General features: G+C 45.4%; 2 protein-coding genes across 5 annotated transcripts in view; one reads left to right on the top strand and one right to left on the bottom strand.

Moving 5' to 3' along the window:
* The window catches only part of TBCD (tubulin folding cofactor D), a 2,437,462-nt gene extending 2,427,899 nt beyond the window's left edge, over positions 1–9,563 (bottom strand). Inside the window, exon 1 of one of the 2 annotated variants that reach the window (XM_078654702.1) lies at positions 9,392–9,563. The gene's annotated coding sequence lies outside the window, so the exon portion shown is untranslated. The remainder of the gene's footprint in view (positions 1–9,391) is intronic. The other variant, XM_078654703.1, reaches the window with a different exon arrangement.
* LOC144770305 (ketosamine-3-kinase-like) overlaps positions 9,514–20,672 on the top strand; it is a 246,190-nt gene continuing 235,031 nt past the window's right edge. The window contains exon 1 of one of the 3 annotated variants that reach the window (XM_078654706.1): positions 9,514–9,633. Coding sequence is in view for 1 of the 3 variants with exons in the window: in XM_078654705.1 (XP_078510831.1) it covers positions 10,548–10,688 (141 nt within the window). In the remaining 2 variants the exon portion in view is untranslated. Of the gene's footprint in view, positions 9,634–10,517; positions 10,689–10,747; positions 10,857–20,672 lie in introns of those variants that run through there. The other 2 variants (XM_078654705.1, XM_078654707.1) reach the window with 2 other exon arrangements.

The following is a 20,672-nucleotide window of genomic DNA, read 5'->3' on the forward strand; positions in this document are numbered from 1 at the left end:
GGAGTGCCACAGAGGAAGCGCAGAGCCAAGCAGTGCAAGGCTTTGTATGTCCACTGAAAATCGAGGCAAGTTGAAAGTGCTCCATGTACTGTACTGGAAATGTAAACAAGTATTTACAATGCAATGGTCTCGTCTTTGTTAAAGTTAGAGCTATTGGCATTGCTCATGACATTATTTTTCTTTTTAAAACATATAAATAAATGGCATTGTCATTTACAATGCCAATAGCTTAATCTCTCGCAAATGCGAGACCTATTGCATTTGCACCCACACAAACACAGCCACACAAACACAGCCACAGCCACACAGACACAGCCACAGCCACACACAGACACAGCCACACACACCGACACAGCCACACACACACTGCCACAGCCACACACACCGACACAGCCACACACACCGACACAGCCACACACACCGACACAGCCACACACACCGACACAGCCACACACACCGACACAGCCACACACACAGCCACAGCCACACACACACAGCCACAGCCACACAGCCACAGCCACACACACACAGCCACAGCCACACACACACAGCCACAGCCACACACACACAGCCACAGCCACACACACACTGCCACACACACACTGCCACAGCCACACACACAGCCACACACACAGCCGGCCTAATGGTACTAATAAATGACACTTACTACTGCTCTGAACGCATGAATAAATGAAATGCTAAAGGTGAGTCACTCAGCTACGCCCCTGAGAGCGCCAGTACTGTGGGACACCATGGAGAGACAGTACCATGGACAGAGGTTACTGCACGCATGGTAACCAATGACTGCCTCAGAACCCCTAGAAAACGTCGTTCGTAGTCCGGCACTGCTTCAAATAGGAAACAGCAGAGTCTGCTGACTTGTTCAGACTTTTTACGTTAATTTTGGACACCATATTAGAAGTGCATCATGGAAACACTGGCCGGGGAGGTGTAGCCGGACCCAATAGGGCCCTGTGTCAAACGCCTCCCAAGTGGGGGAGCCCCACAATCCCACAAAAAGTGAAGGGGGGGTGCTACGGATTGGGTGCCCCAAACAAGCAGATAGCCACCCAATCGGAGAAGAGAGGCAAGTGGCAGGGGGGTTCAAAAAGGGACGTTAGGTTGCTGTTGGGACATAGAAACCCCCATCTTATTGGAATCACCTCGTTGCTGTCAGATTTGCATTGGAGTCGCTGCACCCTGCTCGTAGAGAAGCCAGAAGGAGCATCGGGAAGGAGGAAGTACGGCGCCGTGCGAACAGCAGGACTTCTGGGCGGTGAGGAAGCGAACCAGTCGGGGCAGCACAGTGGTAGACGGCAAAGGAAATAGCTCTGAACCTGCAGGAACCGGTCCTCGACCTTGAGGAAGCCAGTGGCGGTCACCGCCAGACTGGATATCGTGCAACGCTGTGACTAGTTTTTCTGTGGCAACCAGGCAACGAGTACGGAGCAGCCTGCTCGTGGGCGTGGAGATCCTGCAAGAACTTCCACCTTTGAACTGGGGGTTCGAGTATCGTCGTCGGCAAACTGTGATTGGGGACAGTGTGCACCAGACCCGGTCGTGGCTTGCACGAACCAAGGACAAGCGCGGCAAGGCTTATGTGGCAGAGGAGCTTCAGGAGTTTTTTGTCTAGCAGAGCAAGTCACACAGCACAGCGAGAGGAAGCCATCAAGCGGAGCCAGAGCACAAAGCCGAGCAGAGGCCCGGCCCACTAGTGGAAAAGCAAAACAGGCATCCGAGCTATGGCAGGGAGACGCAGGGAAAGAACCTGGTGGCTGCAACGATTGCACTAGCAGTCCAGTCTGGGAAGGTTCTTCTTAAAGCTCTAAGGAAAACAAACAACGATACAACATAGAATTAGGTAACGGCTAGCTGCTGCTGTCACAATTAAACTGCCCCCCCTACCTGCTTTACACAAAGTACCTCTCAAAACCTTTCCACTGCCACAAGCCACACATTTAAAAGCCCAGGTGAGGCAAAGTAAAATGGCTCGGTTTCGCATCCAATTTAGGGTCATCTTGTATGTATTTATGCGATTACCAGGTGTAAGGCGCTTTACATGAGACGATGCGTAATGGCGACTCGCACCTTCTGCAGCGCTGCCGATCCCCAACCCCTGGCGTGTAAAGGCCAAGCTCGGTCTCAGAGGACGCATCGCGCAAACTACAAAGGCATCTAGAGCCTTGCTCAGCCGTAGAGTAAATGGCACCACCCTCACCTGCTCCTCCTATTCTAACACCCGCTCCTCGGTTTCCAGGCACCCCGGAAACGATCGCTGCTGATCCAAGCCCCAGGCACGTAGGGGATGCCCATGATCTGATAAACAGCTACAATTGTGACTAAAATGGCAGAGAGGAACGTATACAAGTGAGCAAACGTCCACTCCGCGTCACCCAAATCTTTTCACAAAACTACTCCAGGAGGCGAGCATGCGTGGTTGGGGGGGAGACACCACGTCCTTTTGAGATAGGGGGGGGGGGGTTCTTTCTCCCCTCTTCTCCATTGGCTGGAATGTAAACAACAGGCGTGTTTTTGACTGTTGTTTTTACATTCCAGCCAATGGAAAGGGGAGAGAAAGAAACGAAAAAACACACCCCTCAATCCGAAAAAGACGGGGCTTAAATGGAAAGAATGATGTCACGGAAACCTCTTCTCCAATGGCTGGCCGCCGTTTAGGAGGCCAGCCATTGAAGAAGAGGGGCGGGGTTTACCCTTGCTACTCAGAGACATTAAATCTCGCCAGCAAGACTGCGCATGCGCAGCCTACGCTAGCCGAGACCTAAAAATATCATTCACAGCACTCAGTCCCCTCCATCTCATTAGCCAAAGCTTAGAGCTGAAACAGCTATAGAACCCTCCAAATAACAAGGCCCCTGAAACGTCTGCTGGACCGGGAACAGAACATGTCAAGTATTGTGTATGATATGATCCCACTGACCCTTTCCCACCCTCATTGGCTTTCAGACCAACAACCCTGATGGTTCTTATCCCACAACACATTTGTAGGCCAGCCCTCCTATGCAAGATTAAGGGGAATCAAGATAGAACAAATGGTGAGCATCAGGAGGTGTGATGGGAAAGAAGGAAAGAAGGGAAGGACAGGAGGGGACAGCAGTTTTCAGGTTATTCCAAAGTAAGGTAGAGAGGAACAGAAGAAATTAAACCTATCAACAGAAAGAAAATAAAGGGAAACAAGAAGTTGGAGAAAGAGTCTGAGATATAAGGAAGAAAAACAGAAGGGACCTGGATAGAATAGGACAAGAGAAATGTTAAGTAGGGAAAAAATAACAAGGGTTAAGGAAGAATGGAAATATAAGCAAAAGAAAAGTAGAATCGAGGACAAAACAACAGAGAAACAGGAAGAAAAAAGCAAAGGGGGGGGAAGGGAAAGAAAAAACTGGTAAGAGAGTTGAGGGAAAATGGAAGAGGTGGAGGAAAAGAGAAAGCAGAAACATCACAAAGGGTCAAATACCAACAATGGAAAGTAAAAATATATACTTGGTACACAAAGGAGCAGCCAAGGGGAAAGCCGTAATGCAGGCTTCTCCAACAAGTATCTTATGAGCTACCAGTGGCTCTCCAGTTGCCTATAAGTAGGTCTCTTCTATGCAGCTCAAGCTGCTAATTGAGAGACTGTGTGTTGAAGACAAAAATGTATGCATTTTCAGAAATCATAAGCTGAAATGTAGAGAAAAGTGAATGGATTTTCAAAATATATTTAAAGCTGTTTTGAGTGATAAAGCATGCAGCATTCAGGACACTTGTTATTAATATTACTTCTATTTTTTACATAAATGCAAGCAACTGTGGCTGTTGCACTAAGGGAATCACTGCTGGTAATCTTGCAAGAGGTTGCCACTAATGTAATAGTATCTTATGGGGTCACTATTAAAATACCAGTAACATTAGTAGCCCAGGGTGATTTTAATTGATCATAAGTAGCTTTTTTTACAAAAAGGTTAGAGATCCCTGGTATAAGGAGTGGGGACTGAAATAATGTAGCTGATTATAAACCGATTAGCAGAAGAGGATAGAGAAAGAAGATTAATTGAATGCTGATCTCCTCGCCCCGCCCTTACCTGTTGCTGGCTCCGACGCTAGTCCACAGCTCAGTGGAGGGAGTATCTACACTTCTTTTTTTTCTATTTAAAGCACTGATGAAAAGTAAATACATTGCCCAGCTACTCACAGTGCCCTTAAACACAGTTGTGTTGTGCTTCTTTTTCCACCTGTGCACAGCAGAGCAACCCCGTTTCTTTATTTTGCATGTTTTAAAATGCCCCTTAATATTTCTCCCACTTCTGTGGACACAAAGAGTATACCTGTTGTGTGGCCTGGGAACATTACCAGTTGTGATATTGAATGCACTTCACAGTTGTGATAGGTCATTAAGCTGCGCTAACCATGTACTGGAATCCCAAGGCAAAGATTATGTCCCATATCTAGAGGAGAGGAATGGCATTTCTAGAATACAACTTCAAATAATACACAAGCAACGGTAGAATACAACCCTGCACAAAACATGTCCAGACACACCCTCCATCAAGTCAGTGCCTGATCAGTGGCCGAGGAGTAACTAAACTTTGTACTATAACAGTCAATCCCTGAGAACAGGTCACTAGCATGTATCTTTAGCACTGGCACAGTCAGGAAATAGAACAAAAGATACAAGTTACAAACTGTACAGAAAATAATACTGACACAGATACATGTCAATGACACCAGAAAATGCCCTTGAGTTTGTAGAGGAAGAACTGAAATCCTTCAAACAAGAAAATAGAGAGGTCTGGGATCATGGACGAAGTTATACTCCGTGGGGCACAAACTATGAACAAGTAATAAATATGATACACAAGAACAACTGAGATGGAACTACAGTAAAAAGATCTCTCAGACAAAAAGCACGGTTCGTGAAGTTAGACTGCATAGTACAGAACACCACAAACATACATCAAACTTGTCAATATTTCAGCAAAACGCTGTGCTCTTGAACCCTACAAATGATTGACATACAGGACCATATGTGGATGCACCAGGTAGCAGATTATGCATGCAACCTTCTATCTGTCCGGGCTTTTATCGTCCAATTTCTTTGTTGGACTCTGCAGCAAAGACAATGGGCAAAGTAATCTTAGATCGCCTAAGCACCTGGTTGGAAGAAAAGGATGTATTGTCAGAATTACAATTTGGTTTTCGTAAGAGCAGAGGTACAGTGGAACATTGTATGAACCTACTCATGAATACTAGTAAATATACCCTAGCGAAAAAAGGACGTATGTTTTTGGCTTTTATGGATTTGACGTCCGCTTTTGACAGGATAAACAGGTCTAAGTTACGGAAACAGTTGCTGGAAATAGGGATGGATAGGAATTTAGTATGTTTCCTGCACTGGTCCCATCTTAATTTGTCCGCCTCTGTAAGGTATAACGAGAATGGCTCCCTAACTCATACGTGGAAGGTAAAAAGGAGTGAGGCAGGGGTGCATTCTTGCACCTGTTTTATTCACTCTATATATGAATAAGTTGGGGGCAGTGCTATCTAACTCATGTTTAGACATCCCTAGAGTAGGTTCCAAATTGATTCCAGCACTTTTATAAGCAATGATGCAGTTTTACTTGCCAGGGCCCCGGTTGCTTTGAAATCTTTAGTAAATTATTTTATTGATTTTATGGTAGCTCTTGACCTTGCAGTAAATTTTACTAAATCCCACATGTCACTTGGTAACTTATAACGAGAGAAAAAATACCTTCCATGTAAAGGAGGAATGCTAACCAATGTTTCAACATGCCCATATTTGGGTGTGTTATTCGATGAAAACGGCACTTGGGTAGCACAGAGTGTGCTAAAGAAAAACACTTTTGCAAGAGCAGCTGGAGCTTCACTGAATTTTGGTTGAAGATTAGGGAGTATACCCATACAACCACTTCTGAAAATTTACAATGAGAAATGTGTCGCTATGACAGTGTACGGTAAAGGGGTCACCAGGATTGTAATTAAGTCCAAGGAGTCGAAAATAAATATCTACGTAAACTCTTAGCTGCTCTTTCTAGCACTCCAGCTTTTATGGTACATGAGGAATTAAGGCAGGGCTACATATAACAGATAGAATTGCTGTAGCACCCCTGATATGGCGGCTAACAATTTGGTCTAGAGATAAGCCAAACATCAACCAAACTATTTTGGAGGACTGCATGATGTTAGACAGAGTTGCAGATATTCCCTGGTTAAAATATGTCTCCCAGCAGCTTTCTGCTTTCGGGCAACCGGAGCTATTTAACTGACCAAGAAAGCTGCATTCTGAAGCTGTAAAAATTACAAAAACACAATTTTTAACGAGGAGACAATTGTATAGGGAAATAAATGAACTGCAGAAACCTACATGTAGATATTTAATGATTATAAATCCTGGAATTTTAACTCAACCTTTTTGGTCTTTTGTTAATAATATGCATCATCGATTTCTTTTATCGAGATTTAGATTTAATTGTATCCACTGGCTCCTAACTTCACCTAAGGGTTTTTCAAAGCCAGGTACCCTGCAAAAATGTGCATGTGATAATTGTTCAGATCCAAGACTTGTTGCACTTTTTGTTTTTTTGTGATTTTCATACTGAGTTGCGAGCTAAATACATTCTACCACTTTTAAGAGATTGCAATTTTGCACAAGTAAGATCAGCATTGATCTATTTACAAATGCTTCCTTTCCCACTCATATGTTATGGATTTGCAAGCTTTTTATCAGGGGCAATCCGTAAAAGAAACAATCTGGTGTGCTAACTATAATGTTTTGGGCTGTTTGAATATGTTTTTTTATGTGAATGTATTTTAATTGAGTTTTTAATTTCATCTGTGGTGTAGTTTTAACCCAAAATATGAATGTGTCCCTTTTTGTAGGATACATTTATGGCCAGAACGTGGCCGAAGAAAGTTTTAATTGACTTGACATCAAACTTGTCAATAATTCAGAAAAACGCTGTGCTCTTGAACCCTACAAATGCTTGACATAGTGGACACTATGCGGACGCGCCAGGTAGCAGATTATGCATGCAACCTCCAATCTGCCATGGTCACTTAAATTGGGAGGCAATAAGTAAAGACTCTCCTACTTGGGGCAGGAATGAGTGCACGCTTGAATATAAGCTCCAGTCAGGGACAGACCGAGTGATGATAATAGTAATTTAAGACTTCTAAAGTGTAGGAGACTGGGATCACACTAATACACAACCATTACAATCCAGAGAGGAATGAAGTGTTCAAGCACCATAAATTCTGGTGACATACTAAGTAACCATATGTACAATTCTGGTGAGAAGCTGTGCTACATAATAATAATCCACATTTGCAAAGCGCACAATCACCCATTAGGGTCTCTAGGCGCTGGGGGCCGTCGGGAAAATTAAGCAAGCTATTGCCCAGAGTCACATGGTGCTGGGCTAATCTGCCGCCGATGCCGGGGATCGAACCGTGATCTGATTCCGGAGTCAGTCGCCCTGGCCGCGGCGCCACACCTCTTCCTATCACATAACATAACAGCAAGTAAAAGGGGCAATTTATTGTAAGATGTTGGTGTCAGTAAGAGAGTATCATGCTCGTTGAACACATGTTCACTTTACAACATTGCAGGCAAGGGATCTAAATGCCAACATGTGGTTGGATTCAGACTCCTTGGCCAAAAATTGAGTACTGCAATATTATGTTTCCTTGGCCTTACACAGGCGAGCGCACAAGCTGATAGAGCAAAATTCTAGAGGGTAGTAAATACCTCCTTTTTTAAAGACAATAACACTACAAGAATAGAGTTTGTAATTCCAGCCGACTGGTGGATAGTCACTTTGGACAGATTTATGCACTCAACAAACTGGTCCCCCATGGGAACAGAGTGCCTTACCACTCGCTTTAAGGTAAAAGAAGTTCAAAAAACGATTAAGGGTATGCCTGCAGGAAAAGCCCCTGGGCCGAATGAAATACCTTCGGACCTCTATAAGTCAGACTCAGGTACATGGGCGAACATAGTAAAGGGGGTGTTCAATGCTGCTATAAGGATAGGTTAGCCCCATTCATGGTCAACAGCGGTGATTTTTCCAATCTACAAAAAAAGTTCTAGGGACGATCCGGATGTTATCGTCCAATTGTAGGGATTTGAGGGATGAGATCAATCCTCCCTTTCAGCTGTTCATAAAAAAACTGAAAACTGTTTTCTTTAAACAATAAATGGATTTGTCCATCCCTTGTTATCCACTTCCCGTTATGTAGTTGCTTCTGTACTCGTTGAAGCTCTGGCATATGCACACTTAAAAAATATACATAACATATTCTGGGACAGAGAGAGCAGCATGGAGTTAGAGTTAACCTGTTAGGAATCGGTCCATGAGGGGACATATGACCTGTAAAAGAGATCTGCCGGAGTGTAATGTACCCTGGCAGAGAATTCTACAGGGTTGATATGCGTGTGTCAATTCTAATTTACTACAGAGAGAAGGCTTGGAATTGGTGAGGTTCCCCGTAGAAGTAGATACGGGGAGCAGAGTGCTCTGCAAGGGTGATGTAAATGAGAGATTGGAAGGGGCGAAGCTCCCTCAACATTGTACTTCAACGATGATAAGCTACTGAGATGATAAGGTGAGGTGTGCCCTAGGTGAGGGATACCTTGGAGTAAGGTGCATTAGAAGAATCTGCAAGGGTTAAGTTCCCCCGAAAAATACTGCCTCATTACCGAAATTCCATCAGGTTAGGAATGGTGGGCTCTCTTTTTCGGTTCTACCAGCAAATAATGGAACCAGCTCCAGCTGGCAGTCTGGGCCAATTCTCAAGACTCAATCTTCAGAAAGGCCCTAAAAATCCACGTTTTCTTCTCTCACTAGTGGGCCGGTTATGGCGTGCCTCTAAAGATGTAGCCATTTGGTGGAGTAACCATCCCATTCAGAAATCTTTCATTCATTCATACTTCCTTCTAACTCTTTGGTTAAATGGTTAGATGTCGAGTCACTCAATACAGAGAGCCAGAAATCGAAGCATTCGGTTAAACCTACAACCTGTGAAGATGTTACCTTTTTTAGTTAATTTTATAAATCCCCAAAATGTACTGGAGGCAAATGATGGTTTTCGCAGTCTCGCTTACCTGTTTTAGTGCCCCAGAGATATAACCTGCACAAAATAATCGAACCAACCGCAAAGAAAATATATAATACTTCCACAATGACAAAACTGAACTCCATATGCATGTAATCATACATAAGAATTAAGAGAAACTTCGGTTGTTAGCATGTCTTCCCCTATTTAGTGCATTCGGCCTCCCGAGCAAATACTTTTTTAAACGTATATTGTGGACTCTATCCTTTGTATTGCTTGACAGCAGTCTAGGAACAGGGCGCGTTTCCTCTCCTGGACTTACCTAAAGAAAGCGCTGATTCGGCTCCACCTCTTACAGGGTACACTTGCTACGTTTGGACCTGCCCGGTACCCGTAACTCTGTATCAACCACTAGAGCAAGTGCTCTGCAGGCCATGCAAGACAGGAGACAGTTCAAGCTGGAAGTCGTATTACCCTGACAACCTGCGTGCCTCGCTTTTAGCCAGTAGGAGTTCTTCAATAGACACGGCGAGACGAGGACCGTCCCAGACATAGGGAAGCGAGGTAGCCATCTTGGAATGCTTGTAATATGGTTACATTTACAGAGAAACTTCAAATGAGGCTACGAAAACAGGAGTGTGTTTTTTTAAATGATCGCATAACACTTTAATATTTCGATGTATTATATTTAACTTTTAAAATGACAGCGCCATGTTCAGCTAGTTTATTACTTAAGGTACCGCATTATTGATTGTTATACTCGTCTAGTCTAATGGCATGTTGAGGAAAGTACCGTTCTAAGGCGGCGACGTCTGGGGCCCAAAAGCAGACCCGAATTGTCATTTTGCGGATGACATTGCTTCCAGACCAGTGAGGGATGAAGGCATGCAAGAACGACATTTAAAGGGAAATACAAGATACTACAACCAGCAGCGTGGCGTCTGTTTTCGTCGCACTTTGTGCTCTCGAAGACCGCCCCAGCAAAATAATAGCACGTTGTTTATTTATTGGACACAATTTACAATAGCGAATAGTTAAAAGTTTTCAATTAATGGAACGGAAATTAAGCACCATTCAAACACACGACGGACATCAAAGAGAGGCTATTCGTATTTCAGTAAGAGGGCACACGAGTACTCCCACAAGTTCGGTTTAATTGCATCGTGATAACATTTTGATAATGGCCCTCTTTGCGAGAGCATATTTTACTCTGCAGAGAAAGCGAACGTTTTTAAATATTGTTGCCATCATTTGTCTTTCTTTAAATACATTTTCAGGAGTAGTAAGCGCCATATAAATACAATTATGACACAAAGACGAGACTATTCCCTAAAATAAAATTGCAACGCTGCATCGTTGTAGAAGGCTTGGCCAAGAACATTACAAGATGGCTACAAATTTGTCAGAACCACGTGCGGTTATTAACTAGCCCATACTCCCTTAACAGACTTTTATCTAATCTAGAGCGCCCCGCAGACATGGAGTTGCAGCTGAAAGAAGCGCTGGGCACTGCTGTGCTGAAAGCCACATCCTATGAAGGTGGCGGCTGCATCAGCCAGGGTCGGAGCTACGACACGGACCACGGGCGGGTCTTCGTAAAGTTCAATCACAAGCCCGAGGTGCAGTGGCTATTTACCCTAACCTCACACAACATAATTGCGGCGACATTCCCCTAAAACATAAGAAAGAGGCGAGACTAGGCAGTCCTAATGAGTGTTTAGCCAGTCTAGTTGTTTTCTGGTCTTAGTAGGGGGCAGCTGTGAGGACAACCGGTCAACTCATCTCCGGTAATTGCAGAACCCTTGCGGGGAGAGGCAGTCCCTTTTTATAATGCGAAAAGGGAAACTACTAGGCGCGTTATGTCTAGCCTGCTGTCAGATAATGCAGTCCCTGGCAGAAGCTTCCCCAACGGGCTAGGTCGGAGCCGAAGCAGGGCTGCAATATTGTAAATGCTAACCTATAAATGAGGGGTCACTCAGTGTGTGGCAGAAGAAAGGGGTTGGGGTTACGAGGGACAGAGCTTGAAAAGCAGAGTTGAGAGTCAATTTAACATTTATTTAAAACAAAAACCTCATGCAAGGAAATTGGCAACAAGGGCAAACGTTACTTAATTGGTCACAAAAAGGCTGCATTATACATTATCTTATAGGGTTAAGACACCTGCTGCTGTCTTTGTGTACCCATCACTTTTGAGGGGGTTATTCTAGTGGTAATATAACTCTGGTGTTTTAATGCAGTGCAGGAAGAATTTTGTGTTTTGTTCAATCACAGTTTTGACCCATAAAGTAGCATAGAGTGTTAATGTGCCTACTGCAAAGCACATCGGGTAGCATGCATAACCCAGATTTTATGTAGATAGTTAAGTGGGCTACTGCTTTTGACACTCAGAACATTTTGTTACTTCCAGTTCATAAGTCGCAGTCCTAATATAGCACAGTGATCTATTTATTGGTATCAAACCGCTGCATGCAAACTGTAAGTCATGGGTTTAGATCCTTATTGTGTTTTCTCAGTTGTTATTCTAAGATTGCAAGGAAGGGTTCCTCTGGGAATTACTAAAGTTTTGTCAGCACGGTCAACCCCAATCACTGTATTACATTTTATATCCTGACCTTTTGTTTCTCCCGACCATTCCCTCTTAACATATAATGCCTACAAATATGGACGGTATGCGATTCCTTGACTGTATAATCTCATTGTCTTATATAACATTTCCTGTATATTGTTTTACATACATTTATGATTTATTGTGTCTGTGTGTGATATAAAGTGCTTTGATACCCTATTCTGGGATGAGTTGTGCTAAAAAAGAACTAAGAAAAAATACATTAGTAGGTGTCATTTAAATATTTTTTTTGTCATTACTCATACACACTGATACATTTTGCATTCTTAGAGTGCAAGCACATCTTAATCGTCTGTTTGCACCTGACTGGAAGTGAAATTAAGAAAGCCTCCTCGCTGCCTCCAGGTTGCTGCACCAAACGCAATGCTAACAACTTGAGAGAGTGCTAAATTGTGTGACTGGGTGTCGGAAAAGTATGATACCAGGACAAATTTAGCATATTTCCTTCGGTTGACTAGATCCGAAATCTGGCCCAGAAGTAGTTGCCAGAGCCGGGATCTGGCGCAATTCCCTTCTTTCCAGCACTGGTCTGAGAAAATATCTCAGTCCAGTTCTGGGGTTCATATGCTCGAGAAAACCTTAGTCATTTATGTATGAGAAAGCGTTGCTTGCAAAATATTTTGTCAGCTTACAGGGGGCATCCATTGCTTAGGGTTGGCTTTCCTTTAACTCACATTTGCTTGCTTTTGTTTGGTTAGAGCGTGCGGTCTTCACTGCCTCTTCTTCTCTTTGACTCTTCCCTGGAGAATTGCCAATATAATTGTGTCCTTCTGCAGCTTGGCTTGTGGCGCAATTTTTCTAAACTTTCACTACTGCATGTATTTGCACTATGTCCACTGGATCATGTGCCCACCCATCCATTTTGCTCTCTGTGACCGTATGGTTTTTTTCTTCTTTGTGGCACTGTAACGTGCATTTTACTCTCTAATAAACTCTGTTCCCTTGATGAAAAAGTTCACATAATAAACAAGCATTGGAAATGCAATAGGTCTCGCATTAGAAAAGTTGTAGCTATTGGTCTTGTAAATGAAAAATTTTATTTATGTGTTGGTTTTTAAAATAGCTAAATTGATAGCTTTGTCATTTACAATGCCAATAGTTATAACTTTCGCGAATGTGACACCTATAGCATTTGTAATGCAACATGTTTTGTATTTACGTGACTTAGATGGCAGCTCTGGTCGTTAGGCCACATCTGCGGTTTACCTGCAGCACAGAGTACTACTACATTAAGTGGTGTGACAAGCAGAAGTAAAAGAACTCCAGTTTCTCTTGAAATCAGAAGCACGCTAAAGGGGGAAACAGTAGTGAAAGGACACGTGCTCGGTGTGTAAAATGTATTTAGGACTCGATGCGTATATATATAAAAAAAAAAATCACAACATCTGTGCTTAATTCTCAGTTGTTTACCTACAAAAAAGGAGCAAAACTGAGTGAAGTTGGGCTTCAATACTACACATTTTCCGTTACTTGGAAATTTTAGAATATGTAAAAATATAGGCCAGCTTGCCATTCCCTCTTCCCCGCCACCCCGTATGTTATGAAAACTGAGACTGGTATAAAAAATCGGAGCATTCAGTGGAGGCTGGTAGGGGACAGGGGGGTGGGGGGTGGGAGGGTGCTAGGAAAATAAGACGGAGGGAAGGAAGAGAAGGGGAGGAGAAAAGCGACACGGCGGGCAAGGGAGGGGGCGGAGCGGGGAGAGCCAAAATTACAGAAATGCAGCTTTCCAAAAGCAATAGACAAAGTGCTGCAGAACTGGAAGCTGCCGGAGCCGCACGCAATGCACATTAGGACTGGAAGGAGAAAAGCGTAACTTCTCACGAGCCCAGTTACTTTCACAGAAAAATCGGAACATTCAGTGGAGGCTGGTAGGAGACAGGGGGGTGGGGGGTGGGAGGGTGCTAGGAAAACAAGACGGAGGGAAGGCAGAGAAGGGGAGGGGGAGTAGAAATGCGACACGGCGGGCAGGGGAGGGGGCGGAGCGGGGAGAGCGGCGATGAGGGTGTGAAGCAGCAGGGGCCTTTGAAGTGAAGCTAAGCTTCACTTCAAAGGTGTGGGAGGAGTGCTGCTGGGGAACAGATGGTGATTTGATGATGTGCACACGCATTTTAGGTCAATGCGCTTGCGCATTGACCTAAAAGCGCACGGGCACAGCATCAAATCGCCAGTCTAGGTAAAGCTTATTTAAGCCCCTATAGTCTCGCTCTGCTCAATGCGCATGCGCATTGAGAGGCGAGGCCTAAAAAACGAAACAGATTGTAACATTGGGTTTCTCTTCCATGATGAGGGAAATTGGATACATTAACAGAACTTTCATTTACTTTGTTTTTCTGTTTTCTAGTTCATATACGTTATTTACCCCAAGCCCTCTCCTCACTGGCCGTTTTCTTCATGTTTTAAATTTCACTCTGCCAGGAATCCTTCTTTGTGGTGCTCGCCCTCATACAGCATTCCAAGCCGTCCCTGTCATACCCGCTTTCTTCACTTATGTTATTGTTCACCCCCAGGTGCTTCATTTTTTGATGATCTCTCCCTCGCTGCGTCTCCTCATTGGCTGCAACGTTTTTTGGTCATAAATTTATTTATCTTCCCTCAAGGGCTCGTGATTGTTCCCATCTCTACCCTCTATGATTGTGTTCTTCCACTTGCTTCCCCATGCTTTGTACCTCCTTGCTCGGTTTCCTTTGATTCCTTCCTTCTCGCCATCCTCTTGAACCATCAAAAATGCTTCATAAGATTACAGTTGGCAAATAGATCATGTTTCTGTACCTCGCTAAACAAAAAAAGTATATTTCAAATTGTGACATCGGCTTATTATGCCACACAAAGATTAATTGTAGAAATAAAAAAAAAATCCCATTTGGACTTGGGTGTTTGTGGCCAAAAAAGCTAAATTTGTAGCCCAAAACCTCAACATTTGCTGTATTTTTGCAGTGGGCAAAAAATGTGCCGAAAGGCTTGTGCTCTGAAACTGCTGGAGACTGTGCTATGTCACAGTCTTTAACTTTTTAGAGCCTCCAGCTCCACTGCGCCTGGAATCCGAGGCTGTCTGATGTCAAAGAGAGCAGATTATAATCTGAAACCTGCTAATTTTTTGTCATCAGTCAACCTATGCGTGCTGGGCAGCAAGGGTGGGGGGCTGTGAAGGGGTGGTGGCAGAGGAGGTTGATGGTAGGTAAAAAAACAATTAGGAGACATGGGTGAGGTTATGGGTTAACCGAAGACAATGGGAGCCGAGGGAGAGAAGTGCAGTGGAGGGTGGAGGACAGGAGAACCTTTCAAGGGTCAGCAGGGGGTACATAAACATGTGAGGCAGGCTAATTGCTCAGAAGGGGGCTAAGTGTATTTCAAAGGTAGGCAGCAGAGATATTTAACACCTCTGCTGGCATGTTGCTTACCCTCTCTTCACTTGCACAGTGCCAGCACAGAGCCAGTAGAGAGAGGGTGAACAGCAGTTTTTTTAGGTCTCGCTGAGTCAGCGCGCATGCGCTGCTTGGAGAGACATTTAGGAGCTTTGAGAAGTGCTCCCAAAGCGGCGATCAGCTTTCCAGAACGCGCACAGCACTTTTTCAAGCCGCGCGCGCACCTCTGGCTTCACCACTCGTGTTTTTATTTAATTCATTTTTGCGTGCGACACAACTCCCGGCCTGGTAGCACGGCCAATGCTTGTTGCTTTCTTTCAGCTTGCTCGCAGTCTCTACACCACCTACTGCCCTTAGCTGCCTTTTATGCTTTTGTCGGCACCACCTCCAGTGTGCATCTGTGGGATTAACGAGGCAAAGCGCCACCCTCTTTGCGATTCTGTACACATTTGGTTTGCAATGTTACAGAAGTGCAAACTCGACCTAAGGTATCGCAGAGCTTTACACAAGCACCATTTGCGAAACAGACTTATACATTCTTTTTAGGCACAGGGTTAAGTGATTTGCCCCAAATTACAGGATGTTCGAGCCTCCCTCTATACACACTACGCATGGCATCCCCAGCTGCTCAGTCGCTACTTTGTAATAAGCAACTGCCCACTCAGTTAGAGCAGACCTTTCCAAGATGAGCGACAAAGTTAAGCAACTCAAGGTCACCTCATCTAGTCTTGTGGATGACGTTTCACAGCTACAAAATGAACTCCGGGATCTTCAAGCCTTCAAGAAGCAGGCGGAGGACAAACTGGATGATTTTGAAGGGCGATCCAGGAGGAATAATGTGCGCATTATTGGGGTGGCGGAGAGAGCAGAGGCGCAGGCAGCGGACTGGTTTGTTGAAGCCCTCATCACCAACCACCTGTGCCCCAAAGGCATGTCTCGGTTATTTGTGGTCGAGAGGGCCCACAGAGTCCCTGGTGGAAGACCAAAGCCGGGGCCTCCTCCGCGACCAATCCTGGCCCGCCTACTAAATTTCAGAGACCGGGATATAATTTTGCAGAACGCTAGAGCAGGCCCGCCACTCAAATATGACAATGCCACAATCTCCTTTTTTCCGGACTTCACTCAGAATGTTCAGAGACTTCGTCGCTTCTTCTTCACAATCAAGAAGCAGCTTCGGGACAAGGGAGTAAAATACTCAATGCTTTTTCCGGCTTGCCTGCGTGTGGAAGCCAATGGGAAGGCCTGGTTCTTTGATCGTCCTGAGGAGGCGGGGGACTGGCTAGAGAGCTGGCGGGATGCGAGAGATCACAACGCCAAGTATGGTAACAGAGCGGAATGACTAAAGAGAGACTGCACTCGCTGACCTGGTAAGAAACTTTTCTCACCCTTACATCGGTTCGGAGAGGAGAAACACTGCGGAGACAACAGAGACTAGTGTTGTCACACGATACACCTTGGTGAGGATATGTCCACACTAAGGAACACTCAGACATTGGGGTGGACTAGCTGAGGACATAATTTAGACCTTTTCATTTACTATTATGGCGGGCTGCAGGAGAGATTACTCCATATAAGTTACCTTATTTAGGATTTGCAGGTTGGGTGACAGGCGCTCTGCACAGTTGTTGTATATGAGCGGTTGGGGGCTCAGAATGCAGGGTAGCAGGGAGGGGGGATTGAGGGTTGAGAGAATGGGAGAACTCCTAAGAATTTTTTCTTATTTGTTTGTTTTTGGTTGTTAGTTGAAACAATGCAGTTGGATATCTTGCACTCAATGCACATGGGTTATAACCACACACATGCCCGCACAGCTAAAATTACTTAACTGGAATGTTAATGGACTAGGAGATAGGCAAAATCGCACACTGGTCCTTCAGTACCTTAAGCGTCATTCCCCGGATGTGGTGCTCCTACAGGAGACCCACTTGAAAGGTCTTACCTGTAGATCCCTCTATCGATGGGGATACAAGATGATCGCCCATGCCGGCTTTACCACCAGCTCACAGGGGGTGGGTGCCCTTTTGAAAACCACATGTTCCTTCACTTCACAACATACACAAACTGATGACGGGGGTAGATATTTAGCAGTCACGGGACGGTGGGATCTCGGTTTACGTCCCCCCCAGCCTCCAGCACGCAACCTTTACTGACCTTGGGACGCTGCTCTTGGGACTCCCAGATGGTCTTCTTCTGGTCGGTGGGGACTTTAATGCGGTAGGTTCAGGCTCCTTGGACCGACATCCCCCTAGGGACTTGAGTTCCTCTAATCGCTGGCTGCCGGATTTTCGAGACTCCCTGGGACTCACTGACACGTTCCACCCCACCAATATACAACACACTTTTTTCTCGGGGGCTCATAGGAGTTTCTCTCGTATTGATTATGTGCTTACCCCTGCCACGCAGGGGGCATATAACCGGGAGGTCAAACACCTAGCCAGGAGCATCTCAGATCATTCCCCCCTTTGGGTACAAATGGGATTGGGAGAAACACAGAGGACGGGGGTCGCGCCTATTAACCCATGGTATCTACGAAACCCACAGGTCAAAAAAGAATTCTTGAAATATTGCCGGCTGTAGTTTAAAAAAAAAACAGGGCTCGGTTGACTCCCCACAGATACTATGGGAGGCCTTTAAATCAGTTCTACAGGGTAGTGCCATTTCTCTCATTGTGGGGACCTGGAAAGAAAAACACAAAAAATTGGAGAAAATAGAGGCTGAAATATTAGACCTAGAAAGACTCTCAGATGGGGATCTGTCTTCAGATGCGCTACACCTCAAAAAGGAAGAATATAAACACCTAGCAACAGATAAAGCAAAGGAATGGGGTGAACACAGAGATGGTAGGATATACGAGTGGGGCGACAAGGCAGGCAAGCTGATCACCTGGCTTGACAAGAAGGAAAGAGCAAGCAGGCTAGTCCCTGAATTGACGAGAGACGGTGATGACATAATTAGTGACCCCATGGTAATAGCGGAAGCTTTTGCAGAACACTTTCGTACAATTTACGCATCTACGTCGCCCCTGGGGGAGGAGGATTCTAAAGCCCTCCAGCGAGATATCAGACTGCCCGCGCTCTCCCCTGATGACAAATCATATCTAGATAGTGACATAACGACTGAAGAGATAGCCCAGGCCATTCGTAGTCTTAAACCAGGGAAAGCTATGGGACCCAATGGACTTCCCATTGAATTATACAAACTGTGCCCGGACATGCTCTCCCCACATCTGAAGGCTATGTACGATGAGAGTAGACTCATAGGCACCCTCCCGCCGGACCAACGTGTGGCCTCATTGGTAGTTGTTCATAAAGACGGCAAACCAAAGGACCTGTGCTCTGCATACAGACCCATCTCCCTTCTTAACGTGGAGACCAAAATCCTCGCCAAGCTACTGGCAACTAGGCTAATCAAGGTCATAAATAGTTTAGTGCATGCCGATCAGTCGGGCTTTATGCCATAGTTGAATACGGCCCTTAACCTGCGACGAGTGCATGGTGTATTGAGGAGGATTGACACGGTACCGGAAGACGCCATTACACTATCCTTAGGCGCCTCGATGGCCTTTGACACCGTAGAGTGGCCATATCTCATGGCGGTGCTTGCAAAGCTGGGCTTTGGTCCTATCTTCATATACTGGATCAGACTACTATACGCGGTACCGCAGGCACAGGTAGTAGTAAACAACAAATGCTCTGCAGCATTTGAACTCAGCGGGGTACCCGCCCGGGGTGTCTTCTGTCACCATTACTATTTGCTTTATCCGTGGACGTGGAGCCCCTGGCGGCATGGATCCGACAGGATCCCGTTATCCAAGGGCTGAAGTGGTCGTTGGACGGGGAGGTTCGCATCCCGCTATATGGAGATGACAATCTCCTTTTTTTAGCCCCCGTAGATCACTCGGGAGTATCCTGGACATCTTTGCAGTGTTTGGGCGTCACTCCGGCTTCTCGATCAATTGGGACAAATCAATAATGTATGTGCTTAAGGGTGTTCCCCCTCGTCTCTTTGCTGATTGCCCCATTCAAACTGCACAAGATGGTTTTCGTTATTTGGGGATTTTTGTTACGCCTGACCCCAAACTACACTTTGACAGAAATCTGTGCCCACCCTTACAGAGACTACGACGTGATATCACTAATTGGAAGAAGCTGCCTCTTTCACTCCTGGGATGGGCAGCTTTCTTTAAGATGATGTCCCTACCCCGTTTCTTGTATGCACTACAAAATGCTCCCAACCCGGTGCCAGACAGTTATTTTAGAGCAATTGAGAGTCTTCAAAGGGAGCTGATATGGAATGGGAGACCCCGAATAGCACATAGAAAACTGGTCTTCAACTGGTACGACGGAGGCATAAGTCTCCCAGATATAAAAAATATTACTGGGCTGCACAACTAGCAGCCATTAACCACACCACCTATCGCGGCCCCTACGATTCAGGATATGCAATGGATAGATGGCTCCTGACGGGCGGAACCTTTAGCACTGCATTGTACTCCCCCAGGAAGAAACTACCACTCACAGGCCCTACAAGGCATGCTGTGAGGATTTGGCATGACGTCAAAAAAAGTATGGGTTGGAGTAATAGACTAACACTTGCCACCCCACTGTGGGACTCGGAGCAACTAGGACAACTGAGGACCTCCAAGGGTTTTGATAGATGGGACCTAATTGGCATATCACAAATTGGTGATCTGTGGACTGGGGGGATGTAGTACCGTGTTCGACGTTATAACAGCGGTATGAAATGGCGGACACAGAACTTTTTCCGATACTTGCAGATCCGCCGGGCCCTTTGCATGGCTATACCAAAGGGCACTTCGCTCCCCGACTCCTCCCCCCTGGAGGACAGACTCCTAGATGGATACTTGCCTGAAAAGGCAATTTCCCTTACATATAAGAAGCTCTTACATCATACCCGACCACTTTGAACAACTGAGGAGACACAGGGTGTCCGACGGCCTTGAAATAGAAGACGATGAATGGAGGGAGGCAGTAGCGTCCCCCCGGGAGGTGTGTATATCTGCTCGACTGTGGCTGGTCCAACTTAGGATCCTCCATAGGACCTACATCTCTGGGCCACAATTGGTACATATGGGGAGAGGGGGCGGCGGTGAATGCTGTAGAGGTTGTGGACAGGTGGGTACATTTATACACATCCTTTGGGAATGTGACCGTATTCAGGGGTTTGGCAAGAGATACATCGAACCTTTAGAGCGGTCTAAACAAACGCATACACCCCGAGGCAAAGCGCTGTCTTCTTAATATATGGGAGCCTACTGATCTAACCACCCCAGAGAGAACATGGGTTACCTTGGGTCTTACAGCGGCAAAAAGGGACATTGTGCAACACTGGGGATCGGACATACCACCCACACTGACACAATGGAAGCAAAATTTGGACTGGTGCATGTTTAGAGAGAAGACTGTCTACATCGCACGGGGATGTCCACAAAAGTGTTCCTCAATTTGGTGCCCCTGGAATGTGTATAGATGAGAGATCTGTGAAGAGCCTCTGGTGCCCATTAAGGACGTGGACCTAACTTCCTAAGTCCAAGCAGGGAAACTGTCTTCCAATGTAACCTTAATGGTTTACTATATGTGTATTGATGAAGC

This window comes from Lissotriton helveticus, chromosome 7, assembly GCF_964261635.1.
Source record: "Lissotriton helveticus chromosome 7, aLisHel1.1, whole genome shotgun sequence".
Taxonomy (NCBI): Eukaryota; Metazoa; Chordata; class Amphibia; order Caudata; family Salamandridae; genus Lissotriton; species Lissotriton helveticus.